Genomic DNA, 26,075 nt, shown 5'->3' with positions numbered 1-26,075 from the left:
AGATCGTCCTCTATAACATTTTTCCAGAATTTCTTTCTCAGATTTTTTTAATAATACACACAGATACATTGCAACTTATCCATTGCATGTATATGCTGTCAAGCAGTCGTTTGACAGTAGTTGAACCATTTCTTGATCTTGTATACAATCCATATTTGAAACTGTCATGAACCCGAATAACCAAAGATCCATATATATATATATATATATATATATATATATATATATATATATATATATATATATATATATATATATATATATATATATATATATATATATATATATATATCGTATATACTTGAGTATAAGCCGACTCGAGTATAAGCCGAGACCCCTAATTTTACCCCCAAAAACTGGAAAAAGTTATTGACTCAAGTATAAGCCGAGGCTGGGATCCGCCGTTCTGCAAGCCTCCGCCGCCGGCGGAGGCTGGATCCGCACTCTGCAAGCCTCTGCCGCCAGCAGAGGCTCGATCCGCCATTTTGCAAGCCTGAATACACAGGAATACCCTGTGTGGCCGCGGCTCTCGGGGAAGCCCTGGCTGTCCGCTTCCTCGCTCCACGCTGCCATTCGGGGCCCGCGCATTCCCCGGGCAAATCGCGGCGCCCAGCAGGCGAGGAAACACGCCCGCTCCAGTCGCCCCCCCTTCCCTCAGGAGACGCGAAGCAAGTGACCGCCCGGAGCTTACCGAGGACTTGCGCGCGGCCGAGGCTTTGGTGCTTCCGGGATCGCGCGCACCTCTACCAAGCCGCCGCCGTCCGGAGACCTGCCGAAGTTTGGGGAGGTGCGCGCGCACCTCCCCAAACCTCCCCAAACGTCGGCAGGTCTCCGGACCTCCGCGCCCTGCCTGCCTGCTTCTTTCCGCTGCCTGGCTGCCCTACGATGTAACCCGCTTCATGATCGAGTGCGACGCCTGCAAGGACTGGTTTCACGGCAGGAAGGGGATCTCTGCCCTAGAGCGGGAGGGGGGAGGGAAAGGGGGGGAGGAAAGGCCCGATCGCTTTGTGTTACCTGCCGTGAAACCAGTCCTTGCAGGCGTCGCACTCGATCATGAAGCGGGTTACATCGTAGGGCAGCCAGGCAGCGGAAAGAAGCAGGCAGGCAGGGCGCGGAGGTCCGGAGACCTGCCGACGTTTGGGGAGGTTTGGGGAGGTGCGCGCGCACCTCCCCAAACCTCCGCAAACTTCGGCAGGTCTCCGGACAGCGGTGGCTTGGGAGAGGTGCGCGCGATCCCGGAAGCACCAAAGCCTCGGCCGCGCACAAGTCCTCGGTAAGTTTTTTTGTTCACTGGAGTATAAGCCGAAGTGGAATTTTTCAGCCCAAAAAGTGGGCTGAAAAATTTGGCTTATACTCAAGTATATACGGTATATATATATATATATATATATATATATATATATATATATATATATATATATATATATATATATATATATATATATATATATATATATATATATATATTCTTCAACTGTGTTAGAGAACTGTTAAGGTAGGAGTAATTTTAATTAATAGCTCTTTGAAAACATACATATTTATGAATATTTCAAATCATGTATAATATTTATGCAGTTAGCAAGCTTTTCTGTTTTTCTGCAACTGCTAATGCAATATTTTCTCATCTTTTTGTGCTTTCATATTTTTTACTATAACAGGCGGACTTTGTGAAAATAGCCCATCCTGATCTTGCTTTTAGAGATGCCGCTGAGGAAGCCTGCAGAAGCATTGGTACAATGGTAGAAAAGTATGCTTTATTTAATATTTTAAAGTTTGTATCATCCTTCCACAGTTACCTTTTAGATGTATGAACTTCTGCTCCCCATATTTCCAGCCAGCCTGGCTATTATTTGAGAATTCTTGGAATTGAGGTCTGTGTAGCTGAAAGGTGCTCAGATTGAGGAAAGCTGGTTTGCCTGGTTAATCTGCGCTGTAGTGATCAATAACTCGATAGCAGGAAAATAGCACCTAACAACATTGGCTGAGTTTTAAAAAGTGCTAAGCAGAGTCAAACCTACTTAATATTAGGACAGATAAATTTATTAGGGAATTGCCAGCTAGATTGCAGAGAGGTGATATAGCAAAGGCCTAGTTTGGAGCCATTGCACAGTCACAAACAGCATAAGCATAACTTTCCCCGAAATATGAAGCCTTGTCTGGTCATTTCCCAGGGGAAGGCAAGCAGTCTGGTGAGATTCTTACAACATAGGTGATAAACAATAAAGTTACAGCCTGAATCTATTCATGAGTGGTTCTGATTGCTTGTGCCTGGCAATACAGCAGGAAATATCCTTATACCATTTCTTACTGTATTCCATAATCATCGAGGTTGACTCAAGGTAGAATGTGTGCCTCTATTAGTCACTAATCAATGCAAGGTATTCTTATTTATTCCCATGAAGTAAAGTCTGGTCTACTAGGAAAAAAAATATTCCTAAAGAAAAGCCATGGCGAAACTATAAGTCTTTATAATGAATTATAAGAGCTAACATATGTTTCTTGAAACTACATTCACCAATTGAAAAAATGTTGAGTGGCTATAAGTCAGATTAATCATTTCTTAGATTGTTCACACATAGTGGTTGGCAACAAATATGATTTATTTTTTGCAATATGTGAAACAATCCATTATGCCTTAATGCAGACATGTCAAACACAAGGCCCGGGGGCCGGATCCGGCACACAAAGTGGTTTCATGTGGCCCACGAAGCCATCCTGGAAACAGTGAGGGAACGGCCCCCACTGCCTTGGCCCTGGCCCAGAGGCCCTCCTTCTGCCAGAGACCCTCAGATCTGTCCCACTCCTGCCCAGGCCCCCATGATGCGAACGATGTAGAGCTGGCCACGCCCACCCAGTAGGCCATACGCACTCTAGCCACGCCCACCCAGTAGGCCACGCCCACCCTGGCCATACCCACCTGGCCCCTTGAGGGCAACCGCAATGCTGATGCGGCCCTCAGTGAAATTGAGTTTGACACCCCTGCCTTAATGTCATACATGAAACAGACCTCTAAGTTGCACACTTCTGCTGTACCATTACATGTATACTGGTTTACTGAAACCCAACCCAGGGAGAGAGAGGAAAAGGGGGAAACAAGTGATGTAATTTTAATTTAATTTAATTTAATAATATTTATATACCGCCCTTCTCCCTGAGGACTCAGGGCGGTTCACAGGGCAGAATAAAATACCAAATACAAACATTAAAAAGAGATTAAATGATTGCCCAAGTTAAAACAATAGGAATACAATTCTAAAAACCCCAAGATAAAATTAAGACACCAAAAATAAAACAACCCCACCGATCTCCATCAGGCTAGGCCGGCTTGTACAAACAAAAACGTCTTGAGATCTCGACGAAAGGAGCGAAGATCGGGCGCCATCCGGAGCTCTACCGGTAGCTGATTCCACAGCTCTGGAGCGCCCACAGAGAAGGATCTCCCCCTGGGGGCCACCAATCGACATTCTCTGATCGGTGGCACCCTGAGGAGGCCCTCTCTGTGGGAACGCACAGGGCGCAGGGAGCTTGATGCCGGCAGCAGATGTTCCCTAAGGTACTCCGGCCCCATGCCATGAAGGGCTTTGAACACCGTTACCAGTACCTTGAATCTCACCCGGAAGACAACTGGCAACCAATGCAGCTCACGGAGCAGAGGTGTAACGTGGGAGTATCGGGAGACTCCCAACACAACTCTCGCGGCTGCATTCTGTACCAGTTGGAGCTTCTGGGTGGTCCTCAAGGGCAGCCCCATGTAGAGAGCGTTGCAGTAGTCCAGACGAGAGGACACGAGCGCATGAGTGACCGTGCACAAATCATCCCGGCTAAGATAGGGCCGCAACTGGCGCACCAGGCGAACCTGGGCGAAGGCCCCCCTAGTCACAGCTCCTATATGGTCTTCCAAGGTGAGCCGTGAATCTAGGAGGACTCCCAAGTTGCGAGCCCTATCTACGGGGGGTAATAGTTCACCCCCCATAGCCAGAGGTGGAATGTCCGAATAAACCCGGGATGAAGGTATGCAAAGCCACTCAGTCTTGTCGGGGTTGAGTTGAAGTCTGTTCCTCCCCATCCAGACCCGAACCGCCTCCAGGCAACGGGACATCACGTTGAGGGCATCACTGGGGTGGTTTGGGGTCGAAAGGAAAAGTTGGGTATCATCAGCGTACTGATGATACCCAACTCCAAAGCCACGAATGATCTCACCCAGCGGTTTCATGTAGATGTTGAACAGGAGAGGCGAGAGGAGCGACCCCTGAGGAACTCCACAAATGAGAGACCTCGCGGTCGACCTCTGCCCTCCTGCCAACACCGACTGCGAACGTCCCTGGAGATAGGAGGAGAACCACTGTAAGACTGTGCCTCCCACTCCCAGTCCCCTGAGACGCCGCAGCAAGATACCATGGTCGATGGTATTGAAAGCCGCCGAGAGGTCTAATAGGACTAGAACAGAGGAATATCCCCTGTCCCGAGCCCTCCAGAGATCATTCACCAGCGCGACCAATGCCGTCTCCGTGCTGTGCCCGGGCCTGAAACCCGATTGGTACGGGTCTAGATAATCCGCTTCATCCAGGACCAGAGGGAGCTGATGCGCCACCACACTCTCAACAACCTTCGCAAGAAAGCGAAGGTTGGAGACAGGACGAAAGTTGTTCAATACAGCTGGGTCCAAGGCAGGCTTCTTGAGGAGAGGCCTCACCACCGCCTCCTTCAAGACGGCGGGGAAGCTACCCTCACTCAGAGCAGCCGATATAACTGCCTGGAACCAGCTGCGTGTCCTCTCCCGGGCTGCATAGACCAGCCAGGAAGGGCACGGGTCCAATAAACATGTGGTGGTGCTCAGCCTCCCCATGATCCTGTCCACTTCCTCCGGAGTCACAGAATCAAACTCCTCCCAGGTGATATCGACAAGACCGCCCGTGTCCTGATCGTCAGACTCTGCCCAGTCAGAGTCCAGACCGGTCCGAATCCGAGCGATTTTGTCCGACAGATGTTGGTTAAACTCCTCGGCACGACCCTGCAAGGGATCCTCCCTCACCTCCTGATTTAGGAGGGAGCGAGTCACCCTAAACAGGGCGGCCGGGCGATTATCTGCGGATGCGATAAGGGTGGCGAAGTGGTTAGACCTCGCCTCCCTTATCGCAGCGAGATAAGACCTAATGTAGGCTCTTAGTCGCAATCGGTCGGATTCGGATCGGCTGGACCTCCAACCGCTCTCTAGGCCCCGTCTCCGACGCTTCATCTCCCGGAGCTCCGCAGAGAACCATGGAGCTCGACGGGATCTGCACCGGGTCAGGGGCCGCAGGGGTACAACTCGGTCAAGAGCCTCAGTGGCCGTCCTTTCCCAGGCTTCCACTAAGGCATCTGCCGAGCTGTGAGCAAGGGAGGCAGGTGGGGACCCCAGCGCCGCCTGGAACCTCTGGGGATCCATTAAGCGTCTGGGGCGGTACCATTTAATTGGTTCCAAACACCCACGGCGGGGGGTGGCAAAACGGAAGACCAGCCGCAGGAGATGATGATCGGTCCATGACAGGGGCATAATAATTGGAGAGCCCCCACCAAGATCATCTAACCACCGTCCAGACAAGAAAACTAGGTCAAGGGTGTGGCCTCCCTCATGAGTCGGTCCCGAAATTACTTGCGTCAGGTCCATGGCCGTCATGGAAGCCATGAACTCCCGAGCCAACTCAGATGATCCTCCCAGCGATGGTAGGTTGAAGTCCCCCAAAACTATAAGTTTCGGGAACTCAACCACCAGCCCAGAGAGGACATCGAGCAGCTCAGGCAGGGCTGCTGCTGCGTGACTGGGCGAAAGGTACACCAGCAGCAAGCCCAACTGCGCACCAGGGCCGCATCTCAAAAAGAGAGACTCACACCCGACTATCTGGGGAACGGTGGCCTCCCGTGGACACAAGGTCTCCCTCATAACAACAGCCACTCCCCCACCCCTACCCTGAGCCCGAGGCCGGTGCAGCACCCGGAAACCTGGTGGGCAAAGATCAACCAGAGGAATGCCGCCCTCTGGGCCCAGCCAAGTTTCCGTGATGCAAGCCAGGTCTGCCTGCTCACCCTCGACCAAGTCACGGACGAGAGGAGCCTTGTTAACGACTGACCTGGCATTCAAGTACACCAGCCGGAGCTCAGGAGGCTGCACGTCCTCACTCCCGGGACCTCGGGGCGGAACCAGAGGGTCGGAGTGCCTCACCGCTTGTAAGCAGCGGAGAGGCCTTCCCTGAGATCGATACGGCCCTCTGTTCCTACACCTGCTGCCATTCCCTATCGTCGTGGGGATGGATAGTCCCACGACTGGCCCTGGAGCCCCAGAAGCGACCGACTCCCGCTCCTCCCCCCCGCGATCCGCCTCAGCACTAGCCTGAACAGAGGTTGTTGGACTGCCCCCCTCGTCCGAACAACCAAGAAAAGAACCCTCCCTCCTCCCTAACCCCCCAAAAAATTTTGACAAAATGTAAAGTGATCTATATCCTTTACATTCTGTTTTCTTGCCCCTGCCCCCCAAAAAGCCATACTTTCTCCCGCCTTTAAAAAAAATGGAAAAATCACAGAGAAAACACAGGAAGGCAGTAATTGAATAATTGGATGAAAATATCATGCAGATGTTCTGTAAAATGTGAGTGCATAAAATATGGTAATTCCATGTTAACATCTAAAATTAGAATCACTCTAGGATTATATTTCCTGTTGCCTTGTTTATCATTTTAATAAGTTACTTACATATCTTGGGTTATACTGAAAAAAGCATATTTGTGATGTAAATTGCTTTTGCTGTCTTTCTGCTGGCTGTGTTTGGGATAACTTTTTCAGAAGTTGAATAAGTTTATAAAACATGACAGAAATACAGAAACTGGTAATACCTAATTGTAAATGTAATACTGACTATATCTATTTTTTATATTTCTAGATTAAACACAAATGTAGATTTATGTCAGAGTCTGAGAAGATTGTTAATTGATAAAGATGTTATGGATTCTCTTGACCCTCAAACAAGGTATATTTTAATTTTTACAGTAAGAATTTTCCTGTAATATTCAAAGAGAATATGGAATACTATATTCCACTAGATCAGCACACATGTTACTGTGGAACATATTGTGAACTTGTTTCAGACTGTATAATATCTATGAGTGCATTATTTCTTCCAATCTTGGAAGAATTTTTACAAAACAGCAGAATATGATATTTGCAAGCGTTATTTGCATTGATATCTCTATTATCTCCACTTTTCTCCTTTGATAGCTGTTCCTTTCTTCAGCGGCATCATTTAATGTCCTTTCAAAACCTACTTTCAATTCTGATTGCAAAGAAACCTTTGAAAAATTGCCTCTTGTTCATCATATTTGGCATTCATGATTATTCTGGACTGCTTAAATTATTTTTAGTTTCTGTTTTGGCTTAATTCTGTTTCTTTTCTTTCTTTCTTTTTCCTAGAGGCATAATTGGCATTTTTGTTTTTGTATTCTTTTTCCTGTATGCTTCTTACCATAGTTAACTAAGACTACATTCAACCTAGTATAAAAATTTGGTCAACAAGAGAAGGAAATTATAGACATATATGTGCATGTATACACAGATCAAATGAAATAATGTGTTTAGTTTGATCTACAAGGTTGCCTTTAGTTTTTGGCAGATCTAGCTTATGCTACAGGTTGTAACTGAATAGGATAAAACATGCAGCAGTCTTGATTTTGAAGAGGAAAAAGTGATTCTGATTGTGGGTAAGTGTGTCATACCTGCTGTCAACTTCTTAAAAAGCTTTTCCTGGGATCATCATGGAATCACAGGGAAAATGATTAATTTAAGGAAGAACTAATAGATGAAAGGTTCTGTGTGCTTATGTGTGCTCTGAATAATCTCTTCTATTTTGAATTCAAATTACTTAATTGTCCTATTAACTAAGACATATAAAGGAGGATATTCCGTTGTCTAAAAGGTGGATATTTATATATGATCATTTGTTTCCAGCATCATCTGTCAATCAATAAATTATAAATAATAATATTGTTGTAAGTGCTATCTTAGGTATCTGGCATCTATTTGCAGTATTTCTCTAGTAACTATATAATTCTCCTGATAACTAAGGTTGCACGCTAACTTAAAAACAAGTAATATTTACTTACTGTGACGTATTTCTAAATATACAGTCATAAAACTGAAGGGGCTTGTGTCTTAATTTTAAATGAATTTCTATCAGTTACAGTAATTAAATAATTCCACAAATTGTACACATTTTTGTCTTTCATATGATACTGTGAATAAAGAAACAAGTAGGCTGCAGTATAGGTAGTGCTCAAATTACGACCACAATTGATCCAAAAATTTATATTGCTAAATGAAAAATTTGTTAAGTGAGTTTTGCCCCATTTTACGACTTTTCTTGCCACATTTGTTAAGTGAATCACTGCAGTTATAAAATCAGTAACACGGTTGTTAAGTGAATCTGGTTTCTCCATTGACTTTGATTGTCAGAAGGTTAGGGTTATAAATGTGAGTCAGTTGTCAAGCATCCAAATGTAAATTACATGACCATGGGGATGCTGCAATGGTCATGAGTGTGAAAAACTTTTCATAAGTCACTTTTTTCAGTGCTGTTGTAACTTCAAACAGTCACTAAGCAAACGGTTGTAAGTTGAGGACTATCCGAATGTAGCTGTTTACCTTTTTGTAAGCTTTGTTGAACTGAATAATTTTTGTACCTGCATGTCTTAAATTCACCTCTTAGTATTTGATCTGTAACATTTGGTTTATAGTATTATTCATCTGACATTATTTTCTGTCAATGGAATTTTATTCTTTCAGGCGAGTGGCAGAACTTTTCATGTTTGATTTTGAGATCAGTGGTATTCATTTGAATGAAGAACAGGTATTTATTACTTACAGAAATTAAATATTGCAAGTAGGCAGTCATTTTGATGCCACATATTCTTTTAACTAGGTGGCTTTCAATAATTAAAAAACAGCCAATTAAAAACAAACATTATGTTGTGTACCTTCATACTGCCATCTGCCCCATTTGGAATGTTTCATACTAGTCAACCTGCAAATAAATTTTAAACTTTTGATAGAGTGGGGCAATCCTGACTTTATTTATTTACTTATCTTATTTATTAAATTTATTTGCTGCCCATCTCATCACAAGGTGACTCTGGGTAATCTGTTCAAGTGGTCTCCACTGACTTGAGTAGAGCTTCATGCACGAGTGCAAGCATCCTCCACTTGTGTGCAAAGCTCCATTTGCGCAAGTGAAGAGCATGTGCATGTGAATGGAGCTTTGTGTGGGCCTGCGACTCACATGTTCCCTACCCCCCACGCCAGGCTGGGTTGCCAAGCTGGAAAGGTTGGGGACCGCTGGGTTACAACATGGGAGGCAAGCAGTTTCAGAGTGACAGTGTTGCCACCAAGAAACATTTCCTCATTTTTTTGACCAACTTGAGTGCGCATATTGCCTGGAGTACAAAGTCCTGGAAATCATGAGAACCCAAGCCATAAAGCAGTCTATAGGTAATAATCATCACTTTGAATTAGACCTGATAACTATTAACAGATGCTGCAGTTCTTGCAACACACGTGTTATATCCCAAACTTGCTGGAAACCAGTTGAATCCATAAGTTGTCTTGTGTAGATAAGCTAAATATTATGCTTTCTGAGCTTGGTTGTTTTCTTGCAGACATTTCATTACCAAACTAGGCAATGTCATCAGTGCTAGAAGGGAGTGGGGTTTGCACTCATTTTATGTACTAGTGGCTTGCCCTGTCAGCATTGGTGGTTCCTTGATTAGGCTATTGTTTACAAATCGGCCATCAACTGGCACATAGTACTAATCTCAACGGGGATTTATGGATGCTACTATTTTCAGTCTTTTCTGTAAACATTTTAATATATTGATTCTTCAAAAAAAAAACACCTATTTTATTTTTTTTCCTTATTTGCAGCGCAGAAATGCAGTAAATCTTAATGTCAAAATTTTGGATTTATGTAACGAATTTCTCCTGGGGTCTCATCTTCCAAACAAGATTGAAAAGCACGTGTTACCAGAACACATTCGCCATAACTTTGCAGTTGAAGGCAATTTTGCCCAAATCAGTTGTCTCAATGCAGACAGTCCAGATGATTTGGTATGTATGCATAAAGTATATTATAGCCCAATACGGTTTGTATGATTGTTTAACAATATATATATGAGTACCTTTATAAGTGGTCATCTTTACAGAGTACCATTTTAAAATGGAGCAAAATAAATAATCCAAGTAGTAGAACCAGGAAGGAAGGATTTTTTGTAATTTGAAGTCAGGCATATTCAGATTACATATGGTGAGCTGCAAACTGTTTTTAAATTTACATCCGTTACAGGGTATAACGTGGATAGGGTGGCGGGTTCAATTTTATGATTAGAAAAGTCATACCGTAGTTTCCGGCGTATAAGACTACTTTTTAACCCATGAAAATCTTCTCAAAAGTCAGGGGTCGTCTTATACGCTGGGTGCTGAAAATTTAGGGACAGGGCTGGCTGGAAAACTGGAGCGGATCTCCCATTTAGTCTGCGCAGGGAAAGCAGGACCAATTGGAGAAGAAGCTGCAGTCTGTGATTTTTTACAGGCTGGGGTCTGGGCATCTTTCTTTCTAAATTTGAAGAGCAGCTGTAGTATATCCCAACTTGAAAGGCAGGTGGGAAAGGCAGCAGCCAGAGCAGCGGCTTAGCTCTAAGGACACATTTGACTCAGGAACTGGGCGGGCTGGCTGGAAAACCTGGAGCGGATCTCCCATTTGGTCTTTTTTTTTAAAAAAAAATCCCATTTATATCCTGCCCTTCTCCGAAGACTCAGGGTGGCTTACAATTTAAAGCACAAATCAATGTGCTTAGCAATAGCCTTCATTCTGTGTATATGCCTGTTTATTAGGGCTTTCACACACCCCCAAGCAGCATTATTACAAAGTCAGCTTATTGCCTCCAACAATCTGGGTCCTCATTTTACCTACCTTGGAAGGATGGAAAGCTGAGTCAACCTTGAGCCTGGTGGGATGCGAACCTGCACTAATTGCAGGCAGCTGGTTTTACGTAAGGCTCTGCGCAGGGAAAGCTTTAGAGTGAATTAGGAAAAGTGAATTAGGAAAATAGGGAACGGTTGCTGGAATTGGGTATGTGTAGTTTAACACATACCCAATTCAATGCGTAATTCAATGAAGCTATGAGCTATGCCGTGCAGGGCCACCCAAGACGGAAAGGTCATAGCAGAGAGTTCTGACAAAACGTGATCCACTGGAGAAGGAAATGGCAAACCACTCCAGTATCTTTGCCATGAAAACCCTATGGACAGTACCAAAAGGCAAAACGATATGACGCTGGAAGATGAGCCCCTCAGGTCGGAAGGCGTCCAATATGCTACTGGGGAAGAGCAGAGGGCTAGTACTAGTAGCGCCAGAAAGAATGAAGCGACTGGGCCAAAGCCGAAAGGACGCTCAGCTGTGGATATGTCTGGTGGTGAAAGGAAAGTCCGATGCTGTAAAGATTCTTTCTCCATAGGAACCTGGAATGTAAGATCCATGAATCAAGGAAAGCTGGACGTGGTCAAACAAGAGATGACAAGACTAGACATCGACATCTTAGGTATCAGCGAACTAAAATGGACAGGAATGGGTGAATTTAATTCAGATGACCATCAGGTATACTACTACGGGCAAGAATCCCTCAGAAGAAATGGAGTAGCCTTCATAGTCAATAAAAGAGTAGGAAAAGCAATACTGGGATACAACCCTCAAAATGACAGAATGATCTCAGTTCGAATCCAAGGCAAACCATTCAATATCACAGTAGTCCAAGTCTATGCCCCAACCACCAGTGCTGAAGAGGATGAAATTGACCGGTTCTATGAAGCCCTACAGCACCTTATAGAACTAACACCCAAAAATGATGTCCTTATCATCATGGGGGATTGGAATGCTAAAGTAGGAAGCCAAAAGATAACTGGAATAACAGGCAAGTTTGGCCTTGGAGTACAAAATGAAGCAGGGCACAGGCTGATAGAATTTTGTCAAGAGAATAAGATGGTCATAGCAAACACTCTTTTCCAACAACCCAAGAGACGGCTTTACACATGGACATCACCAGACGGTCAACACAGAAATCAGATTGACTATATGCTCTGCAGCCAAAGATGGAGAAGCTCTATACAGTCAGTAAAAACAAGACCAGGAGCTGACTGTGGCTCAGACCATGAGCTTCTTGTTGCAAAGTTTAGGCTTAAATTAAAGAAAGTAGGGAAAAGCGCTAGGCCAGTCAGGTATGAATTAAATCATATCCCTGTTGAATATACAGTAGAGGTGACAAATAGATTTAAAGAATTAGATCTGATAGACAGAGTGCCTGAAGAACTATGGACAGAGGTTCGCAACATTGTACAACAGGTAGCAACCAAAACCATCCCAAAGAAAAAGAAATGCAAGAAAGCAAAATGGCTGTCTGAGGAAGCTTTGCAAATAGCTGAGGAAAGGAGGGAAGCGAAAGGCAAGGGAGAAAAAGAAAGATATGCCCAATTAAATGCAGAATTCCAAAGAATAGCTAGAAGAGATAAGAATGCCTTCTTAAATGAACAATGCAAAGTAATAGAAGAAAACAATAGAATAGGGAGGACCAGAGATCTTTTCAAGAAAATTGGAGAGATGAAGGGAACGTTTCATGCAAAAATGGGCATGATAAAGGACCAAAATGGCAGGGACCTAACAGAGGCAGAAGAGATTAAGAAGAGGTGGCAAAATTACACAGAAGAACTATACAAGAATGAGCTTAACGTCCCTGATAATCACAATGAGGTGGTCACTGACCTCGAGCCAGACATCCTAGAATGTGAAGTGAAGTGGGCCTTAGAAAAGCTGAGCAACAACAAAGCTAGTGGAGGTGACAGTATTCCAGCTGAGCTATTCAAAATCTTAAAAGACGATGCAGTAAAAGTGCTACACTCAATTTGCCAGCAAATTTGGAAAACTCAACAGTGGCCACAGGATTGGAAAAGATCAGTTTACATTCCAATTGCAAAGAAAGGCAGTGCCAAAGAATGTTCAAACTATCGCACCATTGCACTCATTTCTCATGCTAGTAAAGTTATGCTTAAACTCCTACAAGCTAGACTCCAGCAGTATGTGGATCGAGAACTACCAGAAGTACAGGCAGGATTTCGAAGAGGCAGAGGAACTAGAGATCAAATTGCTAACATACGCTGGATCATGGAGAAAGCTAGAGAGTTCCAGAAAAACATTTACTTCTGCTTCATTGACTATGCTAAAGCCTTTGATTGTGTGGATCATAACAAACTGTGGCAAGTTCTTAAAGAGATGGGCATACCAGACCATCTTATTTGTCTCTTGAGAAACCTATATGTGAGCCAAGAAGCAACAGTGAGAACTGGACACGGAACCACTGATTGGTTCAAAATTGGGAAAGGAGTCCGGCAAGGCTGTATACTGTCGCCTTGCCTATTTAACTTATATGCAGAGCACATCATGAGAAAGGCAGGGCTAGATGAATCAAAATTTGGAATTAAGATTGCCGGAAGAAACATCAACAACCTAAGATATGCAGATGATACCACTCTAATGGCAGAAAGTGAAGAGGAACTAAAGAGCCTCTTGTTGCGGGTGAAGAAGGAGAGTGCAAAACTTGGGTTGAAACTAAACATTAAGAAAACCAAGATCATGGCATCTGGCCCTCTCAATTCCTGGCAAATAGATGGGGAAGAAATGGAGGTAGTGACAGATTTTATTTTCCTGGGCTCCAAGATCACTGCAAATGGGGACTGTAGCCAAGAAATTAAAAGACGCCTGCTCCTGGGGAGGAAAGCCATGGCAAATCTAGACAGCACACTAAAAAGCAGAGACATCACCCTGTCAACAAAAGTGCGTATAGTCAAGGCTATGGTCTTCCCAGTTGCAATGTATGGCAGTGAAAGCTGGACCATAAGAAAGGCTGAGCGCCAAAGAATTGAAGCCTTTGAACTATGGTGCTGGAGAAGACTCCTGCGAGTCCCTTGGACTGCAAGGCGATCAAACCAGTCAGTCCTAGAGGAGATCAACCCTGACTGCTCTTTAGACGGCCAGATCCTGAAGCTAAAACTCAAATACTTTGGCCACCTAATGAGAAGGAAGGACTCACTGGAGAAGAGCCTAATGCTGGGAAAGATTGAGGGCAATAGAAGAAGGGGACGACAGAGAATGAGGTGGCTGGATGGAGTCACTGAAGCAGTAGGCGTGAGCTTAAATGGACTCCAGAAGATGGTAGAGGACAGGAAGGCCTGGAGGAACATTGTCCATAGGGTCGCGATGGGTCGGACGCAACTAACAACAACAACAACAACAAGTTTAACAAAGAGAAGGGTGAGGGGTGACATGATAGCAGTGAGCCAATATCTCAGGGGCTGCCACAAAGCAGAGGGAGCCAAGCTATTCTCCAAAGCACCTGAAAGCAGGACAAGAAGCAATGGATGGAAACTAGTCAAGGAGAGAAGCAACCTAGAACTAAGGAGAAACTTCCTGACAGTTAGAACAATTAACCAGTGGAACAACCTGCCTCCAGAAGTGGTGAATGCTCCAACACTGGAAGTTTTTAAGAAGAGACTGGACAGCCATTTGTCTGAAATGGTATAGGGTTTCCTGCCTTAGCAGGGGGTTGGACTAGATGACCTCCAAGGTCCCCTCCAACTACTACTACTTCTTCTTCTTCTTCTTCTTCTTCTTATTATTATTATTATTATTATTATTATTATTATTATTATTATTATTATTATTATTATTATTTTGTTATTATTATTATTATTATTATTATTATTATAGTTTAATCCACTTGCACTGTTTTATGTTTACATGTTTGATGACAAACAGCCTTATGTTTATAAGTGACAGTTTTCCTACTAAGCACCTGCATGTCATAAGCATTTGAATTAAAATTACCATATTAAAATCAAATCTGATGTTTTTTAATTTTTATTTGGTGTGCGTTGGAAGAGGGGTAGTCTTATACGGCGAGTATAGCCCAAACCCTATAATTTAACAGGAAATGTAGGGGGTCGTCTTATACGCCCAGTCGTCTTATACGCTGGAAAATACGGTAAAAGCAAAAGATGCTGCTAATTATCCTCCTCCCTTTATTTTATTATTATAATCTCCACATATTAGATTTGTGGAAGAATCAGTAGTAAGTGGAAGAAAAATTCAATTTTCAGTCTCCAGAAGTGAAGCCAAAAGAAAACATTTAACCCCACCATTTCTAACTAGAAGTCTTCTTTTTGTGGGATCCTTGGTGCTTTTTGAGCTTGGTTGTTTTCTTGCAGGCATTTCATTACCAAACTAGGCTGTGTCATCAGTGCTAGAGGGAGTGCTGTCATTTTATATACTAATGGCTTACTCTGTCAGCATTGGTAGGAGTGGTCTTGGTGATTCCTTGATTAGGCTGTTGTTTATAAATCGGCCATCAACAGGCACATCGAGATCAACAACATCTACATGCCATTCAAAAGAGACAAAAATTTAAAAAGGAAATAAAAAGTCCAAAACCAGCAATCAACATCCAAATGAGATTAACACCAAGATTAATATTAGACAATAATCAAGAAACAACACCCCAATCAAGGAACTACCAACTCAAACAAACAAGCTAACAGTAAACAACAGTAAATCAAGAACCCAGAGCCACTAGGTTTCTTCTTATGCTAGCAGAGTGTAGTTTGGTGAGTTAGAGGATGATGAATATGGAGATATTTTGAAGGACAAGGGAAGCAAGGAAGGAAAAAACAAACAATTGCAAACAAAGAACTCCTGCATTTTCTTTCCCTATCAAAAATTGAAACCTCTGCCTTCTTTCTAATAGAAAGCAGACAAAGATGCTTATGTCTGGGGCTGCCAACCTTAATAGCCAAAGCACCCACTCAGTAGTGAGGCAAAGGAAGCAAGATCCAAAATGCCATTACTTCCCAAATGGGCATGTGATTTGAGAAACTCCACTACAACCACATACAATCCTGCAGAATAAATCGGTGTAAAGATTTGGCCTGGTGGGGGTATTCTTAATTTACAAGAATGAGCTAGAATATACAGGAAAGCTGAATGATAGGGTTTTTTTTTCCATCTCCTGCCTCCAAGAAAAAGGAGAATTCCAGAATTAAGGGACAAAGCAGAACGTAAGCATAGGAATACAACAGAATTTTATACCGCAGAAGAGGTAATCCCTGCTGGGTTGTTTTTTCTTTCTTTCTGGTTTTTGGAGATGGAGATTGGAGAGCTATCCTGAATCTCAGGCACAGGAATAAAATAGATTAATCAGGCATTGAAACTTTAGGAAGTATGTATTAAACTCAATGATGGAAGCCATCCTGCTGGTTCTGAGAATTTGGTTGAGGCTTAATTATACAGAATCCCCCACCAGAAGTTCAGGTTTAGAAATTGGAGCAATCAGTTGCAGTTCAGAGCATTCTGTTTTAGCCTTGCATCATATGTGACTGGAAAATGATTCCTCATTTGGGACAGGAAGCGTAACCTTTCCATCTAGGAAGAAAAGGTGGTTATTAACCCTTTCCTGTCAACTCCAGCTCTTTTCCCTTGGCTATATCTTCTGATGACCTATGAGAGAGCAGGCTAGCCCAGAAAATTGCTAGCATCTGTGTTCTCTGCAGACCCTTTAAGCCAAGGGTGAAACTGCCAGCCCACGGGCCAGATGCATCATGAAGAAACCATGCCCACCCCATTGCCGGCAATGACAAAAAAGCTCCAATACGTTGCGTGACGTCACGTGACATCGCAAGTTTGGCATGTCTGCTTTAAGCCAAGAGTCTTCAAACTTGGCCCTTTTATGATTTGTGGACTTCAACTCCCAGAATTCCCAAGTGAGGCACACCTGGCTGAGGAATTCTGGGAGTTGAAGTCCACAAGACATCAAAGGGCCAAGTTTGAAGACCCCTGCTTTAAGCCTTCTCACCAGTACAGCAAAGCTGACTATAAAAAGCTGTGCTGTGATACACGTGAGGGAAGGTGTATGTCTGTGGAAGAAAAGCAACCAGAAAGGGATGGTTTTTTTAGCGATACTTACAAGGAGTATTTTAGCATTGGGAAAGAGTGGAGAATAGTGAGCAATAGTAGGTGAAGACTTGAGTATGTTGTTTAAGGGCTTGTGTTGTTATTGGTTCTTTTGCTGTCCTGAATCCACCAAATTAGGCAATGTCACAAATTAGGTGTAGTTTAAAAGACCGTGTGATATGATATGTACAAAAAAGAGGAAAAGGACAAGATACATTCATAAAAATATTGTTAGTTTGTAATATGGAACAATGATCAGTCTTTTCATATTATCACTAGCGAACCAGTTCATTATCAGAGAAGGAGAACAAACAGCCATGGCACCTGAAGTCTGATACTGAGGTCAATAAATTAAGGGCTTGTTTGTAACCTGCTTATGTCTATTTTTTGGGGAGTTCCTCTATTATAAAAGTCTTTTATTATAAAACACATATGGTGATGGTAGTTTAACTATCAATGTTTTATTTATTATCATTTATTTTAGTTTTAATTATGCTACTTTATATAACTTTATTCGTTGTTTTCATTGTTGTTAACTCTAGGTACGTGAAGTTGCCTACAAAGTTTTTCTATACCCGAATGTTAAGCAACTACAATGTTTAGATGAATTGCTTGCCAGTAGAAATACTCTGGCCCAGTTAGTTGGCTATGATACATTTGCTCACCGAGCTCTTCAAGGAACAATGACCCAAACCCCAGGTAAATAAATGCATCTTTGCACTGAAGGAGAAGGAAGACATGAGAGCCAGTGCTAGTTATACAGAGTACTGCACAGAATTAGGACCAACGTTTTGCTAGAAATATAATGATTACATTTTGTAATCTTCTAAAAGTTTGCGGGATTTTATTTTTTTAAAAAATAAAATTTTTGCTAGAGTAGATTTTCATTTTGCCACAATATGATCAACACAGTAGGTTAATTTGATCTTTACAGGAAAAAAATTCCAAAGAAAGAAGTGTCAGGAAAATCATTAAATGGAAGCACTTTTCTTCTTTTATTGTTGATTATTATTATTGCAATGATTTCTGATACACATTGAAATTGCTGTTTGTCTGTATAGATTTCAGTGAATAGTCTAGTTTAATGCTGAAGTTTCCATGTTTGGGTTTACGTACTAATACAGGTAGTCCAGTTTAGTAACCACAATTGGCACTGGCAACTCTGTCCCTAAGCAAAACATATGTTAACTCTACCACAGTCCTTTCTAGCTCTAAAATTGACAATAATAATCACACTACTTCCCTGCCCTTTGGAATGCTCATCCTGAAGCTGGGATAATTAACAAGAAGGGAATTACATATTACGTTCATTAGAGAGAAAGGGATTAAAAAAGAGTAAGCAAACCCACAAGGGAAAAACACATCAGAAGCAATGCACTGGGACTAGCAGTCATGAGCACATTGCACAAACAGCCTAGTATATGCACTATTGTGTGCCTACTTATTTAGTAATCCCTTCCTTCTCTTCTTTACAGAGGGGAGGTAGCGGGTCAAACACAGAAGAGATTGCTTTCAGAAATTGCTTTTTTTCTCTCTCCCCGCTTCGCAGAATAAGAAATATACCAGTTTGTTTGTATAGTGTGCTAACAAATGCCACTGCAATGCTTTCGGTGTGTATTATCTACAGTGTGCTTACATTCTTTCCTCTCCAATCTCTGCTCTGCAAGGGGGATAAACCTAGGTCAAGCACAGGACATGTACTAACTGTAAATGACAATCATGTGACAGGGTTAATACCTTTTCTCCCTAGAGCACAGGTCTGCAACCCACGGCTCCGGAGCCGCATACGGCTCTTTCAGCCGTCTCCTGCGGCTCCCAGTCCTCTGCCATGTGCAGTCCAAAAAAAAATAAATAAGTGGGACTAAAAAAGTTCAACCAATCAATTCAAATATGCAGGGTAGGTGCACATCTCGCCTTGGCTCCACTCTTCAGTCAAACCCTGTTCTGCGCATGCGCACATGTACGCGCATGTGCACACATTTTTTTGCGGGTCCCAGTTTTTCTTTTTGTGAGGGAACCGGTTCCGAGTGGCTCTTTCACTGTTTCAGGTTGCTGACCCCTGCCCTAGAGGTTAGGGTTTACGTTTCCTATTCCCTGGAAGAATCATGTCTGATGCCAGGCTAAAAGGGAACAGCACCGTTGCAACTTCAAGCAGTCGCTGAATGAGGTAGTTGGCAAGTGAGGATTACCATACCCAGGTTTTCATCTTGCATTCAGTGTTAAATATTACTTGCTTATTAAATTTGCCCATTTTATTTCTCCACAAGGCTCAAAAAAACAAACACCATTTCATCGTTATCTTCAGAGACTTGGATTTACACAGCAATATATTTTCAGTTTTAGCATTGTTTATAGCTAAATTGATTACTAATATAACTGATTACTAATATATTCAGCCTTTTCAGTGTGATTTTAATTCAGGTTTTAATTATAGGCATTTAGTAAATATATTTTATGTAAAATCTACAGTTGTGTTATTTCTTAAAAGTTTCTCTTTTTTTTTAGAGACAGTAATGCAGTTTCTTACAAAGCTTTCAGATAAATTATTCAGTCGGTGAGTCTTTTTTCATTTAATTTTATTCAGATAGCAAATTCATTTTGTTTCAGGGCAAAAATCATTTTGTAATTGTAATTTCATAATATAATAGGAATTAAAATATCCTCATTCTTTTTATTTTCTTTTTCAAACCTTAATTAAAATATTAAACACTTTTAATTATTTTCTAATAATGGGGAGAAGAAAATATTCCCAATATTTTTTTAGTACTATTATGTTATTGGAAAAGGCCAGAAAAATGAAGAATATATGTATCTCTGATTAAGTTTTATTCAGTTTTTGCTTGAGTTACGTAAAGAATTTTTTAAAAAAACTAATTATAAAATTGTTTTGTAGCACTCAAAAGGATTTTGAAATGATGGAAGGTATGAAAATGAAACTATATCCTTTCAAATCAGTAAGTGATGCATTTTTTCCCATGTAACTTATCTAATTTTAAATTTTATTTCAATAATTCCAACAATAAATTGACTTGATAGAACTTTGTTTTTATTCATGTCATTTCAATTTTTGGTTTTAGGATTAATATTTTTTAAGAAATAAAATGCCGAGAGGCAGATACTGCTTTCAACATTACAAATAGATAGAAAATATAATACGGTATCTTAAGTTAAACCTGTTCAGGGTTGATATAAGGTTGAGAAGAATAAAATCAGACTTGAGAAATTATACATATTTTATAAAATTAACTGGATCATTGTCTTTTTCCTTTTTGCCTTTGTTTTTGTATTTTTAATACTTTAATTATACAGCCCTAATAATAAAATAGCATGTGTATTTGAAAAAATAATATGGTTAAAGCTTTCATAAATACAACCCTATGTACAGTAGATTAAAATATCATTCATAGTAACTTAACCCTCGATATGATACCTGCTAAAATACTCTGCTAGTGTTTCAAGATTTAGTTTCTTTCATTTTCAGAAATTAATGCCTTGGGATCACCCATACCTTAGTGGTGTCTTACGTGCTGAGAGGTAAGCATTGGCCCCATCTGTTAACTCTCTAGGTTTTTTTAGTTATTATTAAGGCATGAAAGATTAGGTTTACTCCCTAATAACTCCTTTTGGGGTTCTTCATGCCCAAATAAGATATTTTACCATGTCAGTACCTTAAATTGGAATCTTAAACCAAAGAACAGAGAAATCTTCCAATAATCACTTTAGTTATCTTCAGAGTCAATACAGAGGATCCTATAATTGCAGTGAATTAGTTTGGAAGGGAAAGGAAACATTATTGGACACAGCAAAATTTTTCAGCCTAGCTCAGGGGTAGGCAACCTTGGCTCTTTTATGACTCATGGACTTCAAGTCCCAGAATTCCTGAGCCAGGCTGGCTCAGAAATTCTGGGAGTTGAAGTCCACGAGTCATAAAAGAGCCAAGGTTGTCTACCCCAGCCTAGCTTTATGATAACCGTAATTAGCATTTTCAGATACTTCAACACTAGGGGGAGTTCTTGCCTAAATATAACTCATTTTTCCCCCCCACAGCTGTAAAATTTTATTTTGGATGAACAGTCTTTTATATTTACTATCTCACAGTAGCAGTGTGATTTGCATTCTACTCGGAATTGTATTTTTTAAAATAATACTCTGTGATACATAATTGCTTTTACTCTCTATATATTAAAATCCCCTCAGCACTATATTTTTGAAAAACTACGTAACATGGTTCTTCAGAGACACATTTTGAGGTATCTGAAAAATTTTGTTGCCCAGATAGTGACACATCAGGGACCTCTTGTTGTTTAAGGTTATACAATTTTGTGTATTTTAATATAATACTGTAATTGTACACTGCTTTGAGTTTTCAGAGTAGCATATAAGATAAAGTAATGGGATTAAAATAATAAATGTCATTTTAAAAAATACAGCTCTTGGGAGAAATAAGTTTGCTTTGCATATATTAAAAAAATTGCTAGACCATCTCTAATTAATTAAGGTGTATTTTCTTGTACCATCAACAGGCAGTTTGAGGCTCTAGAATTTGAACCCAGACACAATGAAAACTCCTTAATCTCCCAACACATAGACCGATTCATCAATAATTTCAACAGAAAAACTAAGAATCCTAGTCCTAATCCTAGCTAAACAAAAATGCTAGGGAATTCTTGGAAGTTTGACATTCAGACAAATCAGCCATCCATAGACACTTAGAGATAAACCAAATTTACATGCCATTCAAAATACACACTAAAAAAGTTCAGAAGGAAACAAAAAGATCAGAACACATCATCTCCAGCAGCCAATACTCCGATAAGTAGAGATTAACACCAGATAAACAAACAAGCTGAAAATAATATTTTAATCAAGGAACTACAAGGAGAAAAACCCCACACCCCACAAATACTGGCAGGGCAAGCTATTGTATACAAACAGGGAGCAAACTCCACACTCACTAGCACTCATGATATTACCTAGTTGGGTAATGAAACATCTGCAAGCAAACAACCAAGCCCAGAGAGCACCAAAGACACTTGAACTCTGAACTACGTATTCTCTCTTCTATTAGATTTTAGAGTGTAATTTATTAGCACGGTACGTAATTTTAGTTAAAACATGCTCAGGCTTCTATAAGACTCCAATCCTGTAAATAGATATTTGGCAATAAGTCCTGCAGGAGGTACTAAGACATAATCATGAATTAACATGCATAGGATTGGGCTATGCATGAACTTAATTTCCAGTCTTAGTTGCAAAATTGTGCTTAAGGGTACAATTCACCAGGCTTTGATTGACTATATTTATTACTAAGGTTGTAATTGTATGTTTGGGAATAAATCCCATGAAGCTCAGTGGGATTTCCTATGTTTGATAATTTAGAAGTCTCCAACCTCAAATTAAACTTGGTTGAAGGCACACTGCAGGTCTAAGTGATCAATTTTGGATGGTCTGTATTATTTTAACTGTTAAAATACTGGCTATGTATGCATTTCTATGAATTTTGAAAAATATATTCAGATTTTGTTTATAAATGAGGAAAAATACACATACACATGTACACACATATGGATGCTACACAGGAAATATTGCAGGTTAAAAACCTTAGACTTTGATGATCTATTAAGACAGCTTAAGAGTGCAATCTGAAGAGAGAGAAGAGAGTTCATGAAATGTATGTATGTATGTATGTATGTATGTATATATATATATATATATATATATATATATATATATATATATATATATATATATATATATATATATATATATATATATATATATATATATATATATATATATATATATATATATATATATATACATACAGAGAGAGAGAGAGAGACAGAGAGACAGAGAGAGACACACAGACACACACACACACACATATATATATATATATACTGTAGATTGCTTCAAAATGTGCCCTAACCACAAAGCCATGGGTGATTGTGAGTTAAATCCAGTATTTTAGCCTAACACGAGGCAAAATTGACTGTATGATCAAGACCTCTAGAGAAAATATGTTGAGGAACCTCCCATCCTCAAAAGTGTAGACAAAATGACAGGATCTCTGGCAAATCACCACTCAGTGGAAGCCTTTATCTAAAGGTTTATTTTTTTTTCTTGACAACACAGTACAGAATCTTTTGGCTTGCAAACTGCGGTGAATGAATGCCACATGAAATTTCAGCTGAATAATTTATAATAGATATTTAAATATAATAATTTTCATAATTAAGGCTATCAAAAACCCATTTAGTGAAGTTGATGGCAGTCATACACAACATATTTTCTCCAAATGTACAGACTAATTGAGAGTAATTTTATATGTCTGTATTTTGTTTAGACCACTGAAAGCATACAGGCTTAGAAATAATTGTTTATCATGGCCCACTGAAATTATTGCTCTTTAGAAGCAGTCTTTAATGTTTGAATCATGTTGTTCATGAATAATAATGAACAAACTTTATTTACTTCATGGAACCAGTTGACCTGACTTCTTGCCTATAAAAATGTTATTGAGCCAAACTGAAATCCTTGGATTCTTTCCTCTTCAGAAACCTTCACTGATCCCACAGACTGTTCCTTTTAATATGAATCAGGATTTCAGTTCAAATAAATCAATGTCCTCTTTCATTTATTGTTTTCTATTCAGTTGGTTATGTGATATATTAGTCTAATGTTACTTCTGATGTAAATTGCAAAATCTGCTCTAAAGAGCAAACAATATATTACAATATAATGCATTACAATATAATACAATACACCTATCCTATCAACAATAATTACATTATATTAGGAAGCTGGCATGCTGTAGCAAGGCTTGAATGTCACTTTGATTCTTGAAATGCTTCCAGGCTTCAGATGGCTCTCCAAAGCTTAATGGATAGCTGTAGTTCATAGTTCTTTTGTAAGGCCTGCAAGCCCCAAAAGAAAGGTAAAGATAAGCAGGAACATTAGATAGAAGGTGGAAAAGATTACTCTGCTCAGTATTTTGGGAATAGTTAAGGCTCCTAAGAAGCATTTGCCAAATGACCCACATGTATTTGATTAATTTGACTATGCCTTTTGTTTTGATCACAGGGATTATATATTTTTCTTATGAACTGGTTTATTAGCCAGCTGGAATTAGGCAAGTAACATGGGCTGCCACATAATTTTTTTTTAAAGGCATTTGATTATAACTTTTAAATGGAGTTTATGTGTCTAGTGATAAATGATATGTCTGAATGCAAAGCTTCCAGGAATCCCCTAGCATTTTTGGATTTGGCTTGATCTAAAATATCAGATTGCCAGTTGAAACTGTGGTTGAATCTGTCCAAATTTTGTGAAATTAAAAAGTTTTCATCATATTTTCTGACTGCCAGTTGGTCTTTATAGATGCCTCTGCCAGTCCTCTGCCTATCTTTTGTACATGTTACCATGTCCTTACATTGTTTGCTATATTCTCAACACTTTCAGTTTCCTATAATCAAGTCTTCTTACTTCGTATGGCACAATCAATACATTGACAACCAAATATATTTGTAGACTCTACTGTGCTTATTGGGTTTTGTGTAACTATTCTGATCTGACATCATGCTTAAAACAAGATGTTGTGATGAGTCTATCCAGCTGTTCTCACTTCTCACACCCAGTGGTAACGTCCAGCATGATGTTAATAGGTTGTTGCGTTTCCTTGCTTCAGAAGGAATGTCCATCGATGTGATTCAAATAAGCATAAAGACCAGTGGAAATACAAACTGTCTAAAATGTCTTTTTTGTACATAATTTACATTTGGGGGCCGAAGCTCAGCAATTTTCATAAAATTCCAGTCTTGCTAGCAAATGCATGTACATGTATCAATATATATGGGATAGTTTATTTTATTTTTATTTTATTTATTTGTATCCTACCTTTATTAACAATTCAAGGCAATGAACATATCTAATACACTTTCTACCTCCTATTTCACCCACAACAAGAACTCTGTGAAGTGGGTTGAATTGAGAGAGAGTGACTGACCCAAAGTCACCTAGTTGGTGAGATATTTAGGTGGGACAGCCTCATGTTCTTTTGTAACACACATTCTTTTTGGATGTTTTAGGTATAATATTGAACCAGCCCTATATTGTCCCTTTTTCTCTCTTGGGGCATGTATGGATGGACTGAACATTTTGTTCAATAAGCTTCTCGGAATCTCTCTCTATGCTGAACAGCCTGAGAATGGAGAAGTGTGGTGTGAAGATGTTCGTAAACTGGTAAGAGATTTAATTTCTAAATGTTTTGAAGTTAAGAGACAAAAGGAATAAATATACTACATCTTTTAAGTAGGAATAACAATAATAATCTTTATCTATTTAAAGCTTTGATTATACTACTTGAGTTGAACCTATGCTAAATTAGTTCTGCTTTATTCTTGCTGAAATTCTATTTCATCAGTCATAATTTATTTGAGTTAAGTAGGACTTAGGAGAAATTAAACTCAGTGTTAAATCTGTGATTGAGGAAAAAGTAAGTCAGATTTACTAGTTTATGTGCATTTGTAGACCTTAAGCTATAGCAATCACTAAGATGATTTCTGAGAACAGCTAGGACTGCACTAAATGCTCAGTACGCTCCCACAGAGAGGGCCTCCTCAGGGTGCCACCGGTCAAAGAATGCCGACTGGTGGCCCCCAGGGGGAGGGCGTTCTCTGTGGGCGCGCCGGATTTATGGAACCATCTTCCGGTCGAGCTCCGGATGGCACCTGATCTCCGCTCCTTCCGGCGCGATCTTAAAACCCACCTTTTTGAACAAGCTGGCCTGGCCTGATGGGATGGGGTTGGGTTTTATAAATTGACCTTAACTTTTTAATCTGTATTAATTTATTACGGGCATTGCTGTTTAATTACTTTTTAATTTTTGTATCTTGTTTTTTATTATGTATTGCCCTGTTCACCGCCCTGAGTCCTTCGGGAGAAGGGCGGTATACAAATTAAATTAATAAATAAATAAATAATATGACAAAACTAATTCAGACTGATTCTG

At 40.5% G+C, this 26,075-nt stretch overlaps 1 protein-coding gene across 1 annotated transcript in view; it reads left to right on the top strand.

Moving 5' to 3' along the window:
- The window catches only part of MIPEP (mitochondrial intermediate peptidase), an 83,087-nt gene that overhangs the window by 16,758 nt on the left and 40,254 nt on the right, over nt 1-26,075 (top strand). Inside the window, exons 3-11 of the mRNA XM_081326610.1 lie at nt 1,659-1,747; nt 6,914-7,000; nt 8,809-8,872; nt 9,943-10,125; nt 17,608-17,764; nt 19,571-19,619; nt 19,959-20,019; nt 20,547-20,599; nt 25,153-25,306. Coding sequence (XP_081182736.1) covers nt 1,659-1,747; nt 6,914-7,000; nt 8,809-8,872; nt 9,943-10,125; nt 17,608-17,764; nt 19,571-19,619; nt 19,959-20,019; nt 20,547-20,599; nt 25,153-25,306 — 897 coding nt within the window. The remainder of the gene's footprint in view (nt 1-1,658; nt 1,748-6,913; nt 7,001-8,808; nt 8,873-9,942; nt 10,126-17,607; nt 17,765-19,570; nt 19,620-19,958; nt 20,020-20,546; nt 20,600-25,152; nt 25,307-26,075) is intronic.

This window comes from Vipera berus (assembly GCF_964194415.1).
Source record: "Vipera berus genome assembly, chromosome: 4".
In the NCBI taxonomy this organism is placed as follows: Eukaryota; Metazoa; Chordata; class Lepidosauria; order Squamata; family Viperidae; genus Vipera; species Vipera berus.
This window is presented reverse-complemented; position numbering and strand designations above follow the sequence as displayed.